The following is a 20,837-nucleotide window of genomic DNA, read 5'->3' on the forward strand; positions in this document are numbered from 1 at the left end:
CAGAACAACTGGAGGTGAGCGGGGCACTCACATGGGACAGCTAAGGACAGGACAGGAGCGGAGAGGAGGAAGGCAGGGGAGCACTGTAGCGAAGGCCCCAGCCCCCAGCCAGCCAGGCACAGCTCTAGTCCTGCTCCCTCCAGTCCCATGCCCTGGGAAGGAGGAATTATTACGAAGGCCTTCAAATCAAATTATCAGTTAATTAAGCTGGGATAGAATTGTATTTACATTTTTATATATTTTTATTTTCATTTCTTAACTTTGTGACTTAAGACTACAAGAAAGGAATTATTTCCAGGAAAAAAGCTCTTATTTCAAAGTGATCTGTGTTTTGTTTTGTTTTGTTTCTTGTCCATTTTCTTTTGTTTCTTCTTCTTGTTGGTCATTCGCTCTTCTTTTATTTTGATGGTAGTTTTAGGGGCCAATCTCATGGCTTCCTCTATGAGGAAGGTACAAACCAGACACAATATTTAATTTTTGTGAACCAAATATAAACAGGAAGTTAATCAGTTCTCTAATGTGTTCAAATGTATGAAACTTTGTTCATATTTTCACAGCAATGACAGTTTTGGGGAAAAGCACCTCCTAAGGTATTGTGCAGTCTAAACCAGCTGTGTTACTAAGAAACCAACCATAAGACGCAGTCCTTATACATCTTTGGGGGCTCTAAAGAAACCAAACTAGCTCCTCTTCGCGGCCCACCTCCGTCCCATAGGAACATAGCCTCTTGGTGTAGTCCTAGGGCCCTAGTTCTTCCTCTATCAGCCTTTCCTTCCAGAACATCTCCATTCTTTTGTGACTCCACCCATAACCACTCTACCAGGAACCCACAGCTGCAAAAATAAAGTGGGACTCCGTCACAGTAGCACTCTACCCTCCTCAGAGAAGCTTCTTCTTCAAGATGGTGGTAACACAGGGACCCACAACTAGACACTGTCTAGAGAGTCAAAGACTCTGGAGATCTCAGCACCAAACAGAATGGCTGAATCAACCGCTCTATACGGAAGAAGAGGCAGGAAGACTCTAAGAGCCGCAGGTGTTAGATCTTTCAACACAACAGGACTGACTCTCATAGGACACAAAGCCTGTGACGTCACCCACAAGACCTGAACCAGCTCCAGCCTGACGGAATCCCAGCACAGAGACGGGGGAAGTAGACACGGTCCTGCCCTTAACCGAGAAGCTATGGTCACCCGATTCCTGTCGGGAAAGGGAAAGGGGTTCTGAGTGGAGCGTCACTCGGTGTGAAGACTCACAGGCTAGCTCCACACCCGGGAGGAGTTGGCCAAACCAAAATAGACCAAACCAAAATAGACTTTTTTTTTTTTTTTTTTTAAGGTTTACTTGTTTATTTAAAGTTTTCTTTTCATTTTACATACCGCCCACTATTCCTCCTCCCTTCCCGTCGCGCGTGCGTGTGTGTGTGTGTGTGTGTGTGTGTGTGTGTGTGTGTGTGTGTGTGTCTGGCTTTCTGTTTGTTATTTTTTGTCTATTGGTATTTTTTTAGTTTGCTTCTTTTTTGTTATTTTTGTTTTTGAGACTGTTACTTTGTCTAGAACACATTAAAGAACTGTTTAACTTCCTGTTTATATTTGGTTCACAAAAATTAAACATTGGCTCTGGTTTGTAGTTTTTTTTCCGAGGCAGTGTTTCTCTGTATATCCCTGGCTATACTGGAACTCACTCTGTAGACCAAGCTGGCCTCGAACTCACAGAGATCCACCTGCCTCTCCCTCCCAAGTGCTGGGATTAAAGGCATGTACCATTATGCCTAGCCTCTATTTTATTCTTGAAAGAGAGAAACAGGGAGGGAGGGGGGACATGGACGGACAGACTGACCATGAATTGGGTGGACAGAGAGCTAGGGAGGATCTGGAATGAGTTGGGGGAGAGAACAGAATATGATTAAAATTTATTATATGAAAAAATTAAATAAAAATTTAATTAATTTAAAAAGAAACCAAACTAGAATATTATAAACCTCAAAGGAGTTTTTAAAAAAGTTAAAGAAGGAATCTAAGGTTCTATAATTTTAAATTAATATACAAAACTGTTTTCACCTAACAATGGATTACAAGCTAATAGAGCCATGGTTACCTGAACTTACTGCAGTTCCTAGCCCACGTAATGGACCTCAAATGCTCACTTAGTAAACACAAACACCACAGAATTATTCCTTCAGACCAGGCAGCTGTGCCTCAGTTTTCTCACCTATAAAATCCCGTTATGAAGAGTAGCCTGATGGGTTACTATGGGCAGCAGAAGGTACTCAGCATTTATTAGTTTGGATGTGGATTCTCATTACTAATTACCTACTCTGGTGTAAGATAGGCTCATGCAGTGAAACTGTATAACATACAGAGAAGTCACTCCGTTACTTGGAATAAATTGAAGTCTACATTATGCTCTAACCTCGGTATGCAGATTTTCTGGGGAGATTATTTTGGTGAAAGTGATGGCAGGTGCTCCAGTTATTCGGACAGAAAAATCTGTCAAGATAGGGGTCAAAATTGCTCTCCTTTCTTGATGTCGTCGAATGCTAAAAAGATAAGACAAAGAATTGTTAGTCAAAGAGTTTAAAAAAGGAAATTATTAGTCACTTGATATTTTTCAAGGATAACGTGTTTAAGTCTGTCCTATAAACAGCACAACAAAATTTCACCCTTGTTTTGATTGACAGTGCCTATTTGAGGACTTTATAGTCAGCTCCTTCAGTTCTGTAAGATCTCAAAACACTGTCAGAAAAAAGAACTTCTGAGAAATTCAGACAGACTTAAGCAATTTCTTATCAGTGTCATCCTAGGCCTTTCAATGAACTATATTTTCTGTTTGTAATTCTATCTGTACTGACAGTGTTATATCTCTTTTGTTACCATCAATGAACTTACTACTTTTGTAATAATTTTTGTTTCCTATTTTTAATACACTGTATGTTCCATTTGACAAGGGCCATCTTTCAATCTCATTAGATTCACCAGTATATTCTATGTCCCCTAACCCCCAGCAGAGTCCCCTATGTAGTTCTGACTTGCTTGGAATTTCCTTTGTAGAGCAGCCTGGCCTTGAGTTTGCAGTGATCCTCCTGCCTCTGCCTCCCAAGTGCTGGCATTATAGGTGTGAGCCATGGTGCTCATCTCTGAACTCTTTTTGCTTTAAGCTTGAAGATCCATTGGAGTTTATGGATAATAATATGTATATTAAAGCATTCTTTGTCTACTCAATAGCTTTTGTATTTGAAACCTAATGCTTCCTCAAAATAATCCTGTAAGAAGGAAAGATCATTATCAGCCTTATCAGACAAATGAGGAAATAGCATGGACACTCAATGGACACAACACTTCTAGAACTTGGCTGGCGTCTGGCCTATTTTAATTCTACTTTATACATTTTTCACCTTTGATCAGTTCTTTCTGTTTGGCACCCACAGTTGATAGCGAGTTAAAAGGAGCAGTACTGATGTGGAAGATGAAACTAGAAAACACCCGAGAAACACAACTTCTGACAGCACAGAGGTTCCCAGCAACTCTCTGCAGTTTTAGTTTGCATTTTATGAAATAATAGATCACTGTGTTTATGTTTGACTAGAAACCACACCTCAAAATTTCCTTTAAAATTAATTTAATATTTTCCATAAGTACAACCTTATTATTCCCTTATGATAAAAATGATAAAGTTGAAAGCAGAAAATTGGCATCAGTTTTACCTCATGTGAAAATGCAGATAAAATGCAAGTCTTACTACATCTTAAAAAAAAATGAGAATAGTCTAGAGAGCACTAATGTCTTTTGTGAAATTTCCAGTGGGCAGAGTTTTATTAGGCATCTGCCAAAAAAGCAAATTGGATCATCTGGTTCTGTGACACATAAGTATTGAATTTCAGGAAAGTCAATTTGAAAGAATTAAGAGATCTGCTAAGTAGAGAGCAACAGGAAGAAACATTAAAATCTGTGACTATGGAGGAAAGGTTGAGATCCTGAGAGACACCATAATTACAGTCTAATAGCTCAAATTCCACAAAATGACCAATGTGAGAAACACGAAACACGATGTGCTCTGGAAGGGGTGTGCTGAGACACAGGGTGCATTAAAAGGCCGTAAATGGAAAGGATGGCAGCAAACCAAGTCAGAACCAACACCAACTGCAGCGCGGTGTGATGAGAAGGTCCTTGTCCCTATCCTGGGTGTTTTCTCACTTGTGTGATGCACTAAATCAGTGATACCAACTAGGAAAGCCCTATTACCACAGCAGGAAAAAGGAAATCTCATCAAATCATCAGCCATCTTCTGTTGCATGATGAGAGTGTTTCTTCTGTGCTATCACTGATAAACATTTGAAGTAATGATAAACTTTTAAAAAGAAATAAAAATGTTATAAACCAACTATGTTCAAGGATGAATTGGAGGAGGGAAGAGAAGCACTGAGAGGACACACAGTGTGCAGTATCAAACAGCAGTCGACCTGGGGCACCAGCAGAGGATGCCTGGGGTCAAGGCCACAGACTGAGGTGGTGAGCAGCCTTAGATCTGGGCTCCTAAGGCGAAGAAAGCACCAGTCCATCTGAGAGGGGAAACAGGAATGGCCTGGCTTAGCAAGAACATACTGAGAGTGACGGAGAGCTCCATAAAAATTGAGAAGAATGGGTCTCTCTCTCTCTCTCTCTCTCTCTCTCTCTCTCTCTCTCTCTCTCTCTCTGCCTTGTTTACATCATCTACGGAGTCCAGGAGTGACCACTCTGAGTTACTTACAACAACACACCCACTACAGCTGCACAACGGAGCTCGTGTCTGTAACAAAGGCAGAGACATATAAAAGCACGTACGTTGGGGTGCTAAGGCTACTAACTGCCCTAACAGCAAGATCAGAAGAGAAGGCCATTGCCCAGGCCTCTCCTACCTGCTGGCCATGTTCCACTCCAGGGCCGGGTTCTGGGAATTCCTTTCACTCTCTGTCAGCACGCCTCCTGAGCCATTCCCTCTTTCTGGTTTGAGTTGACCCCACTGGGCAGTGCCAATACTGATGGACTGCAGGTCTATTTGGTACTGTCTATCTTCAATTTCTGATCCAGGATCTCGAAGAATTCCTAAGTTCAAGGCTCTCCTGAGAAGCAATGGAAAAAGCAAACAGATATTCCAGAGTTATTTGCTTACTAATAGAGTATCATAACCATGTTTGCCCTAAATTGACAATCAACATGAAAGATATTAGTTAATAAACTAGGTTAATCACAGGCATAAAAGTATTAGCAATTTACCATACATTGTTTAATAAAGGTGTACAATATTCATAATTATCCACTATAATGATTGTTTCACAGCACTATCCTCTTTTTCTAAGTACTTCTACACATATGATTTTAATGTTGTGATTCAGGTTATATTATGATCATTTTTAAAAACAGTTCAGAGAAGGTGAAAAACAGCCAAGCTGCAAAGTTAGCATGTGACAAAACTACAAGCATAATTTAGAGATGCCCCCTCCTCAAAGCCCTTTCCAGGGCCAATCATACACCTTCCTAAAAACCCCATTGCAAGGTCATGGCCAGCATTTGGACATTTGGCACTCAGATATTATACAAAAACTTTAAATTTCAAGAGGCTTGTCCCAGGGAGGCAGACAGGGCTCTCAGATGGAGACAAAAACAGATTTGCCTGAATTGAACTGAACTTCAATGTAAAGAATTTCTCCAAGATGAGGAGGGTTCCAGTAAAATAAGATACAAAAAGATACAAATGCTAACTCTCATATGCTGCTCAGGTTTTTTGAGTGGGACAGAGCAGAAATAGAAACCAGAAACAGAGCCTCAAAGACTTCAAGAACATTGCACTAGCAGATAAGAATATGCACATCCTCAATATGGAGCAGAGAGTAAGAATTTTAAAGTCATGTGAACCTACAAATAAGAATAGAATCACTTACATTTTAAAGTTCAGATAGTACAACATTAGGGATAGCACACTGAAGAAAATAAAAAGAAACAAAGGCCACTTATAGATACAATGGGATTTGGATACATAGACAGCTTAGGGAACTTCAGGGTGATAATATACAGACTGGGGGATACACATCATGTTAGGGAGCTAGGAGGAGAATCAGCAGCCTTGGAGGATGGATCCCTTGCTTATAGCCTGCTTTGGACCCCATGTTTGGCTTCCCTGGAAACACCAGAAAAGAAAACATTACAACCGTTCCTCCTTAGGCTTTTTGATCAATCAAAAGAAAAACATACCTCTAGCCAAGGGAAGAGAGCCACAATATTCTGATTTTATCCAAAGATTAAAACACTAACAACATTGTATCCCCCTTGAAGACTGAATTCAACAGGGCCTGACAACCCGCTGGCCAAGGGCCCACACCCCAGGAAAGCTGACTCACCCAAAAATAATGCCAAGGAGGTGGATAAAATGATGACCCCCTTAATGAGATAATGCACTTATCCTTCCCAGAAGCGCCACCCTCACTTAAGCCTGACTACTTTTCTGACTTCAGAAGAGTGTCATTTTTCCTTTTCTTTCAGATACTGCTCAAAAGCCTAAGCATGCTTTCTCGGACACTCTGGGATCCTCATTATTTATCTGAAGCCCTGACTTCTGCCATGTTCCATCTTGGCAACCTCCACTGCTAACCATGATGGTGTTTTCTGCCCCAAACTCAAAAAGCATGAACTGTCTGCAGGGACTGACAGCTGGTCTGTCTGCGGGGACTGACAGTTGTCTGTCTGCGGGGACTGACAGCTGTCTGTCTGTGGGGACTGACAGCTGTCTGTCTGCTGAGATTGACAGTTGTCTGTGCTGTTGTTTTTTCAAACTCTGGGAGTTCCCGTTTGAGCTCATCTTTAAATTTCTTCTAAGGAGCCTAAAATCCAGAGAGGGAACCTGATTTTCCTGGTAACAATAAAAGTCAGAATAAATATAATTAATTCATACTCTATCTAAAACATAAGAACAACTTTAACATACTGTAGTTATAATCTTGCCCAAGAGACATAGCTAAAGTTTTAACAATAGAATGATTAAAAGTCAGCAAATGGGCCGGGCGGTGGTGGCGCACCCCTTTAATCCCAGCACTCGGGAGGCAGAGGTAGGCGGATCTCTGTGAGTTTGAGGCCAGCCTGGGCTACCAAGTGAGCTCCAGGAAAGGCGCAAAGCTACACAGAGAAACCCTGTCTCGAAAAACCAAAAAAAAAAAAAAAAAAAAAAGTCAGCAAATGGAAAAATAGATACTAGACAAAAACTTGTCCAAAACATTTGTTAGAAGTAGTTATTACAGAACACAGTTATAGCTCTACTTAATAGCTACACTTTAGTGTAAGACTTCAACCTCTCTCTCTCAGTCATAATATAAGCAGGAGGAAAGGAAATAGAAAATTAGAAAAATCAAATTCCTACATTTGATGATATAGATATTTATGGAACATAGTATCTGACGATTAGAAAACATGTTTCTCAAGTACACACCAATATTTATAAAAACTGATTCCCACCTAGCATAAACCTCGCCTCAACACATTTCACCCAATTACTATCATACAGACTGTATTCTGTGAGCCAATAAAATTACCTTCAATGCTTTATTAAAGAGAACCTGCAAAACTGTTTATGTTTAGAAATTTAAAAGACATTTCGAAGTTAGTTACTCATTAGTCAAAATATTAAGAAAGAAACAACTCCAATCTTGCGCACTAACAGCATGGGATACAGTGGAGATAGCACTTCAGGAAAACGCACTGTTTACACATATGTGTTGGTGAGGAAGACAGGCTCAGAACTAACAACTCCACATAAAATGGCAGAGCAGGCTTGAGAAAGTGTGGGATTTGAGAGCAGACATTAGGGAAATAATATGAGATGATCAACAGGGCCAAATTATAATAGATGGATGTCTAGGAAAAGGGAAAAAGGATAAAAAGAGTGAATAACATATTTGCAATGAAAGGGCAACATAGGTATGATGCTGAACAGAGTAAACAGACAACGGGACTGCAGAGTCAGCTCTTCCAACTTCTGCAGGAAACACAAACAAAAGGAAACTCTCTCCTGATCATCACTCTTCTGGAATGTATTTCTTTTTCGTCCCATCATAGTACTAAATAACATCCATCCTCTCACTTCTTCCACTCAACAGGATACTAATTTTCCTTGTACAAGTTCTTTGTGTGTGTGTGTGTGTGTGTGTGTGTGTGTGTGTGTGTGTGTGAGAGAGAGAGAGAGAGAGAGAGAGAGAGAGAGAGAGAGAGAGAGAGAGAGAGAGAGAGAGAGAGAGAGACAGAGACAGACAGACCGACCGACCGGTCCATTTCAGTACCTGGACTACTGATACAAAGTAGCGAGTGGGCAAGCAGCGAAGTCCGTCACCATCTCTAGTCTTAGGACTATGAAAACCACATCTTACCAACACAGCATTTTCTCAAAGGAGCAATGTTACATTCGTTCCTGAACAGATAGTTATTGGGCAATGTGTCTCATGTTTTGTGGTAGTCCCAGGCTGCTGGCCGGGTACCATTACCCAATCCTTCACATCTAGTGGGGATTTAGAAGCAATTAGAGAAAAGAAAAAAAAAAAAAAGATTTGAGCACAACACAGCTGGAAACACACAAGGACTTCCTAGCAGACTTGGGGAGGCCAGGAAAGATAAAGGAAATATCTAGGTCTAAAGTGCCAAACAGCACCATCTTCTCATAGAATGAAGTATTTCACACAGGACAAACAAGGCCCAAAGGTATGGCAACAGCAGATCCAGCAAACATAAGAAGGTTCTGAAAAGCTACTGTGGAGAACGGGCAGGAAAGAAGGAAGGCCATAGGCAAGAGGAGAATCAAGCAACAAATGAGTTCCACCCACTTCTTATTTGGTAAAGTTTAAAGGAGACAAAGAAGCTGTAGAGAATAAAGAGGCTTGGCCTAAAAGGTGGGCTTACTTCACACAATGGTCATTTTACCTTGTCTAATAGAATACAGAAATGATGGAATGCCATAGCCACAGGTGGAGTTTTAAGTCAGGACTACTGGCCAGCTCCCAAATAACCACACAGAGACTTGATATTAAGTATAAATGCCTGGCCGATGGCTTAGGCTTGTTACTAACTAGCTCTTACAACTAAAATAAACCTATATTTCTTATCTACACTCTAACACACGGCAGCACATTTGTTCAGCACAGCATGTTCATTTTACAACCTACCCTCCAGGCGACTCCACTCTCTTTTTGTCTGCATTTGCCGCCCAACTTTTCCTGCCTAGCTATTGGCCAATCAGCTCTTTACTAGCCAATGAGAGTAATACATATTCACAGTGTACAAAAAGATTGTTCCACCACACTGGCTATCCAGAGAAAGCCTCGGTTTCTGGTTAACTATGGTTACCGAGAACATATACATACACACGTGTGTATGTGTGTGGAGGTTGTTACATCATGAAATCTTTAGTAGGTGTGAAGGAAAAGAAATCATCCTATTTTAACTCTCCTCAGCCTCCGTATAAACTATTAGATAGAAGTGAAGGTCTAGAGTCTGACACAAAGGGATGCAGCCATATCAAATGTGCACTAGAATTTGGAAAATCAAAACCAAACCACAAACAAACTGACAACACAACAGAGAAAACACTGGTCCTTAATGAATTCAAACCACATTTCCATTAGCCTAAAATCATTGTAATAGCATGCTGGTTAGCATAACAAATTTTGTACTCAAAAAGGCTAAGAAAAAGTTTATTATGGAAAATTTAGACCAATTAAAAATATGTGCATTTTTGTAAAACAGTTTCTTCAATAATTTCTTAAATATCTTAGCACCTAAAGTATAAAAAAACTGAATTTGTTTTACTTTTTCTGTAATAAACAATATAGATGGTTTTTTTTTTTTCCAAGACAGGGTTTCTTTGTGTAGTTTTGGTGCCTGTCCTGGATCTCACTCTGTAGACCAGGCTGGCCTCGAACTCACAGAGATTCGCCTGGCTCTGCCTCCTGAGTCCTGGGATTAAAGGCGTGCACCACCGCCAACAGGCACAGACGATATTTTTAGACTTATAAAATACAATCTGACTCATCTTACACTATCTCAACAATATATTTTCAATTCTCTACAAAGAAAATATACCACTGGTAGTAAATCAGTAAGGACTAGAATGTCTAAAATTCGTAACACCCTTCTTAAGAATATGATCTTACAGCAAAAGCCTCACAGTATTGTTTCCTTCCCCAATTAAGTATTTTCTAGACAAATTTGCTATGGAAAACACAAATCAGATTTTCTTGTCTCAAATGCATATGCTTCTAAAAAGTTCTACCAACTTTGCTCCGTCCTTGCTGCTGCCTTTGAAAGTGAGCAGTGAATCCGGAAAGAGGGAGAAGTACAATTTTCATAACTTCCTTACCCTTAACACAGAAGGCTGCTTTATCGGCTACCTCGTAGGAGTTATAATTGTAATTGCTTTGGCCTTCTGAAATTCTCCTCCCATACTATTTGATCCATTCAGCAGGTGGTGTAGGAGGGTAAACTCAAATCTGCAATAGTTGGTCAATAATGTAATCATAAGGAACCAAAGATGACTTTAAGTGTATAACAGGAAACATAGCTTTAATGTTTTCCTTTTTAAATTGATTTAGTCTGGGGCAAGCCTTTTGTATGTTTACACAGGGAGCAGCTCATGTTGAACCATTTACTGCTCATTGCTGAACAGGCATATCTTGGGAATTCAATGTAAAGTAGCAAAATTCATTCACTTATAGTTCAATTTGAGATCTACAGAATGCTAAACAAGCCAGAAAATAGGAACGTAAATCCAAGTACAATTTTTATGTATTGAATAAATTCAATGTCTACATTTGATCACCAATTCTCCACGAATGACAGTAATCTGGGAAATAAATACAGCAGGAGATAAAAATGGCGGACTGTCAGACAAACCAGCACAGTTCTTGGATGAGTGACTCAGGGCAGGATGCTCTTCTGCCTCACAAGAACCTCTGAGAAGCACTGAGGAAATGCTAGACTCCCCCATGGACAGTCCCCTTTAGCATGGGTCAGCTAGCCTTCAGGAATACTGTTTCCCTTCTCTCCTCCCCATTCCTTGTAGTGTGCACTTAAAATCACTACAGAGTTCTTAACTACAAGTCTTTAGAAATATTTATTCTAATACGTTAACTTTCTAATTAGCTTCTATATTGAGAAAAAAATCTAATGGAGGCATTAATAAAGATAAATTACAACTGAATTAACTAGAATGAACTAGACCAAGAGTTCCAAATTGCAAGAAAACATTTTAATAAAGCAAATTCCTTTCCTATCTTAATGTATTCATTTTATTAACCCACTTCTCTATATCATTTAAATTTTGTTTTCTTTAATTACATACTTTCATTTCATATGGATTCTACTATCAAACTCTAATGTGTTTGTGATAAAAAAAAAAAGACAATCACATAAAAAAATGATAGTGATGATACTAATAACTGCACCTTCCTGCTGCCTTCAATTGCTTGTAGGGAGATTATCATCCACAGGGGTACATGCAGATTACGATGCAGATACTTTAGGTGAGAGAGATCTGAAAGATCACAGTCGAAAGCTACACCTCGACTATAAATTCAGCTGCCTATGTTCTATATAAAACACTCTTAGAAACAAAATTTTTAAAAGCATAATATGTTATTGAAATAAATTGTGTTATGTATATGGTTGAAAACTGTAAGACTTCAAGTTAAACTAGATAAAGACAGTACCATCAAGGTCACAGACCAGAACTGATTTAAACTAAAAAACATTGGAAGGAAAAACATTTAGATTTGGCACGCAACAACCCAACTCCTTTAAAAATAAAATTGTGTTTATAATCTATGGGGATTTTCAAACCCACAAATACCACAAAACTGGTCATGAAGAACTGGAACCGGAAATTAGGATTCTTAAATTTACATACATTAGTCACTAAGCTATTCTGTTTATTAAGGAAAAAAACTTATTGAGATAATGCAGCAGAGAAGAGCAAAGGTATTTTCTTTACCATCATCTCATCTCCAGCCTTAGAGGATCCTAAGCTCAGCACAGAGCAACGCATTTGAATTCTCAGGGGAGGACAGGTCGAGAATAACTGGCTGAGGGAGGTTGTGGAGGCTGCCTTGTCCTTGGATGGGTGACCCCAGGGCATTTTACAGATCAGGTGCACACTGATGACAGTGCACGGGATGGAAAGCACATATAGATTCTTTAGTTCTGGTATAGGCTGTGCAGACTGAAGCTGCAGCCTGAGTGTTCTTTACTGTACTGTGGAACACAACTGCCCAGTTTAGACGGCTTGAGGGCCAGAGGAGTAACTCACAAGAAATAAGCACATCTACCAGGACTTGTTAAATACTAATGGGAATCCAGTCATCATCATTTAATAGTTGAATATTTTTAAACAATTGCTTAATCTGACTATAGAGTAATGATGTTTTATATATAACAATTAAAATATCAATAAATACAAAATAATATCATAAAGTCACCTTAATCCGATCTACCCAAAGACCTGGAACAGTTATAAATGAGCAGTGGTACTCTTGAAGCCCGCAGGCCGTTTTCCATTCACATAAACAATAAAAGACAAGCTCACAATACATAGACAGTTAAGACCGTGTTATTGAATAACTAAACATCTGTATCCCATTTTATGTTAATAAATGGTATATATAGATATCATTCTTGATGGCTGCATAGAATTTCACTTCATGGTTGGCCCTGAGGTCACAAGAACAGGAGAGTTCCCCTGACTGCCACCAGCTGCCACACTTGGGAGAGCAGGCCCTGCATCTTGCCTGGCTAGCACAATAGAGCCAACCCCACTGGCAGAGGTGTGGATGAGCCAGCTCTAAAGCTGTGAGCATGGAAGAGCTGTCCCCATTACTCATCTATCACATGGCGGCATAGGTGTGGGAGAGATGCCCTCCCCGACAACCCTGTCCATCAATGCCTGAGGCAAGGGGGAGAGCTGGGCCTATGATCGTAAGAGCAGGAGAGCTGTCCCTGCCCCTCATCTGCTGCAACACTCCATCCGGAGAGTGGCCCCTACACCAGGCCTGGGCAACACAACAGAGCTGGCCATGAAGGTCTAGGTATGGGAGACCTGACCCTGAGGACAGAAAGGCAGAGGAACTGGCTCGAGCCCTTGCTCTTCACTGCAAGGGGTGAACTAGCCAGGGCAATGCAGAGAGCTCACCCTGGTGGCGATGACAGGAGAGACTTGGTGGACTGACTACCCTGCAAATACCCAGGCTTAGAACCAGGGCTATGTGTTGGCCACCCCAACATCCACACTATCTGTGATTTGCTGAAACGTGAAAAGGTTGGGCTGAAGACCCAAAGCTTCAGGATATCCACAACACAGGGCAACAGCAGGATAAACAAGAGGAGAGATCTAGGGAGGGCCCAGCTTCCACAGTGTAGCAGAAGCCACAGGCCTTCAACCAACCAGTGACTCTGCAGTGAACACCTGAAAGTCAAGATGGATGGACAAAAGGGTTCACTGCGTGACTCACTGTGCCACACTGCAGCTCCCATGACAAGATTGATTTCTCTCTCTTTTTTTGTATCTCTTAAATTTATTTTATTTTATTTTATTTTTTGGGGTGATTGCAAGGGCAGAGGGCAGATACAAAGGGATGGGAAAATGAGTGGGATGGAGATGCATGGTGCGGAAGACTCAAAGAATAAAAAAAAAAAATTCCCTCCATGGATATCACAACATTAAATCACTGTCTACAATTAAGCATTAGTATTGCTTAAGTCAGGACAATTTTATATAATCAATAATCTTCCTATTTATGCCTCTAAATAAGCCATCCTAAATCCAACACAGCTCATCACTAAATGTTCTTTAATATGTTAACTGAAAATAAAGAAGGGTGTAATTACCACACTGTTTCATTAAAGGCATTGCTATAGTGTAGATACAAATGTTCCTACATGCTCTCATGTCAAATCTTGACTTGCCACTGGTAGTGTAGTCTTGGGAGGCTGCAGAACTTTAGGGCGGGGGGGGGGGGGTCTAGCTGGAAGAAATGGGTCATTGGGTGGGTTTTATAAGCCAGATTCTATTCTGTTTTGTGCCCTCTGCGGCCTGGCCTACAGAGATGTGAACAAACAGCCTCACACTCCTGCCCCCAGAGCTGTGAGCTGCTCCTACTGTCATGGCGTATCAGCAGTAATGGGCTTACATATCCTCAGACCCTACAAATCTACACTGTGAGGCAGTGATCCACACACACTGTGAGGCAGTGATCCACACACACTGTGAGGCAGTGATCCACACACACTGTGAGGCAGTGATCCACACACACTGTGAGGCAGTGATCCACACACACTGTCAGGCAGTGATCCACACACACTGTGAGGCAGTGATCCACACACACTGTCAGGCAGTGATCCACACACATTGTCAGGCAGTGATCCACACACACTGTCAGGCAGTGATCCACACACATTGTCAGGCAGTGATCCACACACACTGTCAGGCAGTGATCCACACACACTGTGAGGCAGTGATCCACACACACTGTGAGGCAGTGATCCACACACACTGTCAGGCAGTGATCCACACACATTGTGAGGCAGTGATCCACACACACTGTGAGGCAGTGATCCACACACACTGTCAGGCAGTGATCCACACACATTGTGAGGCAGTGATCCACACACACTGTGAGGCAGTGATCCACACACACTGTCAGGCAGTGATCCACACACATTGTCAGGCAGTGATCCACACACACTGTCAGGCAGTGATCCACACACATTGTCAGGCAGTGATCCACACACACTGTCAGGCAGTGATCCACACACACTGTCAGGCAGTGATCCACACACACTGTCAGGCAGTGATCCACACACACTGTGAGGCAGTGATCCACACACACTGTGAGGCAGTGATCCACACACATTGTGAGGCAGTGATCCACACACACTGTCAGGCAGTGATCCACACACATTGTGAGGCAGTGATCCACACACATTGTCAGGCAGTGATCCACACACATTGTGAGGCAGTGATCCACACACACTGTGAAGCAGTGAACCACACATAAAAGCAAGATTTCATTTTCAACTTTATATACTCAAACTATGGGGGGAAATGCTGAGTTAAAATTCACATCTAAAAGGTAAACTGAGGAGACCTAAAGGTATGTGATTACTTCCAGTGGAGTAAGAACTGGCAGCCCCAACATAGAATCATCTCTTTCAGCCACTAAGAAAATTACTCAATTATAAAAAAATAAATGTTTTAATGAAAATGAGAGGTGGCTTTTTAAAATAAAACAGTATCCTTAATTACAATAATGCTGCTAGGTATAGTTACAGAGCCTATACATTAAAGATGTTTGAACTTTAATAACCTGGACCACACCAGGGTCACAATTGGTAGCAGAACACTGATCATCATAGAAAAGCCACCAAACACATGAAAGGAATTACAGTACATCACACATCAAACGCTTCGGCCTGGTGCTTCCTTCCTCTAATCCTACCGGCAGGAAATGGTTTACACAGCGATCGAGGTGAGCAGACACATTTAAAAGAAGTGCCCTGTAGAATGAGCCCCTGGATGCTGTAGTGTCCACCAGAAGGGATGGCACCTCCTGCCCAGGACCAGTGTGCCACCCGTGCAGTTGCTGCAGAGCCCGGAGCCGCACCGAGGAGGTACTGTAGCTGTACAACGCCACTGAGAAAACAGGACATTGTGTTTTCATATTGTGTATCAGACAGCAGGCAAATACATCCAAAATTGAAAAGGGTCAACAATTTTATCTTAGTTTGATAGGAATGAAGCTAAATGTAACATTGTAAACCATATCATCTTATGAATCAGCTTTTCACCTGAACCAGAATTATATTTTAAATACAAGAATAAACTTTTTAAATTTTCTTTCTCACATGACTATACTTGAACCTGGACAGTGCACAAATGATTCTGGTGCACTGTTGGATGCATTTTCAAATAAAATAACGGAAATTAGACAAAATACAGATCTAGATAAAAGAAACATTTCCAGAAGAATGCTTGATATGATACAAACTAGGTATACATATGTATTTATATTCAATTATATATGTTAATATTTTCTTTTTTCACAACATAACTTGACACTGTTTACCAGAATGAATGAAAATTGAAGGACTACCTTTTTGAACATTTCATTAATTCCTCTTCTGCCTTTAAGCTGAACAAATGATGCTACAATTCTGTAAACCTATGCATGTGTTTATTTTTCCTAGATTTGGGGAAATTCTAAGTTCGGTGGCACTATACCTCAGTTTTATCAGGTGTTCATTAAAATCACCTGAAAATACTGAGGTTATGTTTCACAGAACATGAGCTTCATGGATTCTATTCAGAACTCAAAGTGACCGAGGCTGTACTCAATGCAAACCCATCTGCCCACAGTGTACTTGATAAGCTGACACAGGACAGGAGTCTCTTCCACTGTTGGGTCAGTTTATCAAACCCATACCTGGATGACAGGCAATTCAATGACAGGAAAAACACTCCCAGAATTCAAAGCACTATTTCCTATAGAGAAGCTCTGTGCTCTCAAATACATATGTATATGACAGTTTTCGCTATAACTAAAGCAATAAATAATATGGATAGAAACTGGTTCAAATGCTAATTATAACCAGTTATTAAGGTTTACTGATGTACTAGGAGATTTGTATGAAAAATACCACAGAGGATAAGTTATCTATCACTTGATATTAAAATATGAGGAGTTTATGTTAATATTATGCTTTAACATTGCTCAAAATTATTGATTTATATTTTTTTGTTTAATTGTGTTGCTTTGGTTCAGAATCTATGACAAGAAAATGTATAGGTGACAGAGGTTTGAAAAAAAAAGTATTCATAAATTGAAAATTAAAATTGACATTTAGTTTTAATTAGAAACTGAAATTAACATTTAGTTTTCTTTTTCTTGTCCCCCATCCCCAACATTTAGTTTTCTTAAAATTCATAGATGATTATAAAAGCCAAGCCAGGACGGTGTTACTCTCTGACACACATAGTATGACAGGCGGGAATGAAGGCTGCTGGGCTTCTGGGTAGTGCTAATGTGGCTGATTACATATGCACAAAGTCATTAAACTGTGTACAAGTGATTACAATTTCCGCCTATGGAATATAAAACTTCAAAACACGACAAGCACAAATAGGAGAATATTAAATGGCCATTTTACCTACCCTGACAATTAGGTCTGCGCTTCTCACTCCTTTTGTCAGCATTAACTGTTTTTCTGGAATCTAGTTCTGACCAAAACTCAAGGTTAGAAATCACAGGGATGAACAAAAGTATACCAGATTAAGGAATGGTTTCAATAAGGAGGATATACAGCCTCCTAAAAAAAAGATAAGCATGATATATATATATATATATATATATATATATATATATATATATATATATATATATACACACATATACATATACATACACACACACACACACACACACATATATATATATATATATATATATATATATAAACTGTATTGTTTACCCTAGGACACTAATGTCAGTGGACACAGTAATAGATGAAGACAAATGTGCATGGGACAATTGTCATGGACACTGACACTTATAAAACAGCTCTTTATTTGCTTTGTCAGGAGAAGTACAAGGCTGTTTTTGTGAGGCAGCATATCACCTCACTGCTGATTACAAGACACTCACACATGACATACACAGGAACTTACTGTGCATACATAGTAAATATGTGTATGATCCTCGCTTCCTAATTTTCCTTCTAACTAGCTTCTCTGTGGTAGAGATATGAGGCTCTAGGCTGAAAATGGACACTAGTCGACACAGGCTAAAATTGTAACTAAATGGCCCACACTGCATCTCACACTTACAAGTTTGCTCAAAAGACATTTTAAAAAGGACATGTGCATCCATCCATCCATTCTTCCATCCATGAATACCTATAAGAAACAAACCTACAGGACACTATTCAATTGTAAGATTCAACTACTGCTATTACCAGAGAAAAGATAATATTTTATATCATGCACTTAAGGGAACAGCAGAGTATTTTACCATTTTTCTAAAGATCTGCTTGGCATGTCAGTAGCCACGGTAAAACAAGCATTACATTCCAAATGTTCTGCAGATTTAAAGGTTTACATCTATTTTAAGATATATTTAAACTGTTTTTAATTACAATCATTTATTTTGTAGGTTGTTGCAGGTGGATGAGTGGGTATGAGTGGAAGTCAGAGGAGAACTTCTGCCAGCTGGTTATCTCCTTTACTGTGTGAGTCTCGGGAATCGAACTCAGGTTGTCAGAATTGGTGGCAAGCTCCTACTTGCTGAGCCATCTTGCTGACCCTTTGGGTATATTTTAAAGGTACATTATGCTTCTTCTCTTTTATGTTTAAGCTCATAAACGTTTATATATTAAGTTGGAATGAAAATGTTAGTGCCTTAATGAAAGACTCCAATCAGGAATGATAAATCCCACATTTAGTGCACTTCACAAACCCAAGGGCATTTGAAAGAACCATAAGATAGATTTATTTTTTTCAAAGTTAAGAAACTCATGATAGGATCTGAAGTATATCCTACTATTCTGTAGTTTCTTTCCAATATGGATTACAAGAGCAAAAGAAAAAAAGCAAAAGAACTCAATGTAAGTGTAAAACATATTTTTAAAATGTCCTACAATTTATGAAAGTAGAGCACAGAGTCATTCTGAGACTGCTATTGAGGAAGCTTTTGGCAGCAGACACAGATTCATGAGAATGTATATCCTGATACAGGAAGCCACAAAAGACGTAGTTACTTTAGTTAAAGCCAAATGTAAATCTCCAGCCCCCAAGTAGATCAGCTGAAGATCATGACAAGGACTAAGACTCTGCCAACAGCACTTTAAAACAAAGCTTTTAGTCAAGTTTCTCTAAGTACCTACTCTTCTGAGTCAGCCTGACTTGTAAGGGGAGATATTTGAAGCCAATACCAAGTACTATAAGATTAGGGACATCACTAGATAATGAAACGTACCTTGTCAAAACCGAACACAATGACAATCTGGAGAACATTTGTATATTCTGAATTAGACGGAAATCAGAGGCTGAGAGAAGGAAAGAGGGCATCTCTGCGGGGACTGAGCTCCCTGTTAATACAGTAAGTTTTAGCAGACTACAAGAAGGAATGACGATAGAAATGGAGCTACATTCACCACGAGAAAAGAAAGCTCATGATGACAATTCCTGGAAAAAGTATCTCCCAGTATTTGAAATTAATTGTGTGTGTGCATGTTTGCCCGCACGCATGCTTGCACACCGTGTGTGCCTTGTGCTCCTAAGAGGTTGCTGGGTCCCCTGGAACTAGAGTTACAGATGGATATGAACCACCATGTGGGTGCTGGGAATCAACCCCAGGTCCTCTGCAAGCTCAGCCAGTGTTCTCAACTACTGAGCCGTCTCTGCAATCCTCAGAATGCCCTGTTTTTAAATGTCGCCCTTTATTGGAAACCATGACTGATTATTACTAATGTTAAGTTCATGGATGGGTAGATAATGAGCTCAGTCGTGAATCTCTTCTACTTGTGTGCTTTAATATGCAGCTGAAATAAATGTGAACTGAAGAGTTAAGTTCTTCTCAGCCAACACTTTCTTAGTCACATCTATGTCCTTGAAAGTAAGGGCTGCCCTTATAAAGATCTCTGAGACCATATACAACAAAAGAATTAAAGTTAGATGTTAAAATTATTTTTAAGAAGTACTGGGTAAAACAGTTGTGTACCTGTAAATAAACATTTTCTTACCTACTAAAACTCTGAACAAGACAGACTTGAATAATTATGCTTTTAAAAACTCAATAAAAAAGGGGGGGGGGGGCGGCTAGAGACATGGCTCAGCAGTTAAGAACTGCTCTTCCAGAGGGCCTGGGTCCAATTCCCAGCACCCACATGGCAGCTCACAACTGTTTGCAACTACAGATTTAGGGAAACCAACACCTTTACATAGGCAAAACACCAATGCACATAAAATAATTAAATATTTTTAAAAACTCAATAAATAACACATGAATGTCAATTAAATTTAAGCTTTTAAATTTTTTATAAACATTTTTCAATCTGAATAAAATAATAAAGTTTCCATTTAGGAAACATGAAGTTTTGTAGAAAACTTTTAATGCAATTAAAATACTGATCATCAAGTAAAGTTTTATAACAAAAGTTACATTTTTCTCAGCATTTGCAGAAGAAGACATGTTGACCACATATTCTGCACCTTACTCTGCTGTTTCAGGCTCAGAGAGAAAATCACAGCAGCCAGTGTCCGAAGGTTGCTCAGAAAGATGCAATGGCATCAGAAACAGTCTGTGCTCATCCCTGGAGGGATCAACACAGCAACTGTTCTAACAGCAGAAAACAAAATGGTACTTCCCCCTTCCCGCCCTCCCTCCCTTTTGTTAGAGAGAGGACCTCACATGGACCAGGCCGCCCTTGACTCCTGTGCTGGAATTAAGGAAATGCTCCACTATGCCTTCCAGCACCTCTACTTTTCAGAATTCTTTTGAACTAAAATATAGTGGACTAAACTGCCATAGACCAAGGTATATATGTCATAAGTCTCACAAAAGACATCTCTTAGTATTCAAAATTCATTGGTAATTTTCATATAACATGTAGACATTTTTAAGAGAATAAGTTTTCTATGGAGAAAAATTGAAATAAAAAATCAAGCTCCTATCTGTTAAGTAATAAATGCACTAAAAATGACTAGAAAATGTATCAAAGAACTGTTTAGAAAACAGACAATTCACAAAGTTTTTAAAGAATGGACATAAGCAGATGCATGGG

General features: G+C 39.8%; 1 protein-coding gene across 8 annotated transcripts in view; it reads right to left on the bottom strand.

Annotated features, from left to right (window-relative positions):
* Vps13b (vacuolar protein sorting 13 homolog B) overlaps positions 1–20,837 on the bottom strand; it is a 568,282-nt gene that overhangs the window by 254,256 nt on the left and 293,189 nt on the right. For 7 of the 8 annotated variants that reach the window (XM_076555926.1, XM_042264499.2, XM_042264498.2 and 4 more), the window contains exons 31-32: positions 4,895–5,098; positions 2,413–2,539 (exon numbers count right to left, since the gene is read on the bottom strand). In XM_076555926.1, coding sequence (XP_076412041.1) covers positions 2,413–2,539; positions 4,895–5,098 — 331 coding nt within the window. Of the gene's footprint in view, positions 1–2,412; positions 2,540–4,894; positions 5,099–20,837 lie in introns of those variants that run through there. The other variant, XR_013046389.1, reaches the window with a different exon arrangement.

The sequence above is a fragment of the Peromyscus maniculatus genome, chromosome 20, assembly GCF_049852395.1.
Source record: "Peromyscus maniculatus bairdii isolate BWxNUB_F1_BW_parent chromosome 20, HU_Pman_BW_mat_3.1, whole genome shotgun sequence".
Taxonomy (NCBI): Eukaryota; Metazoa; Chordata; class Mammalia; order Rodentia; family Cricetidae; genus Peromyscus; species Peromyscus maniculatus.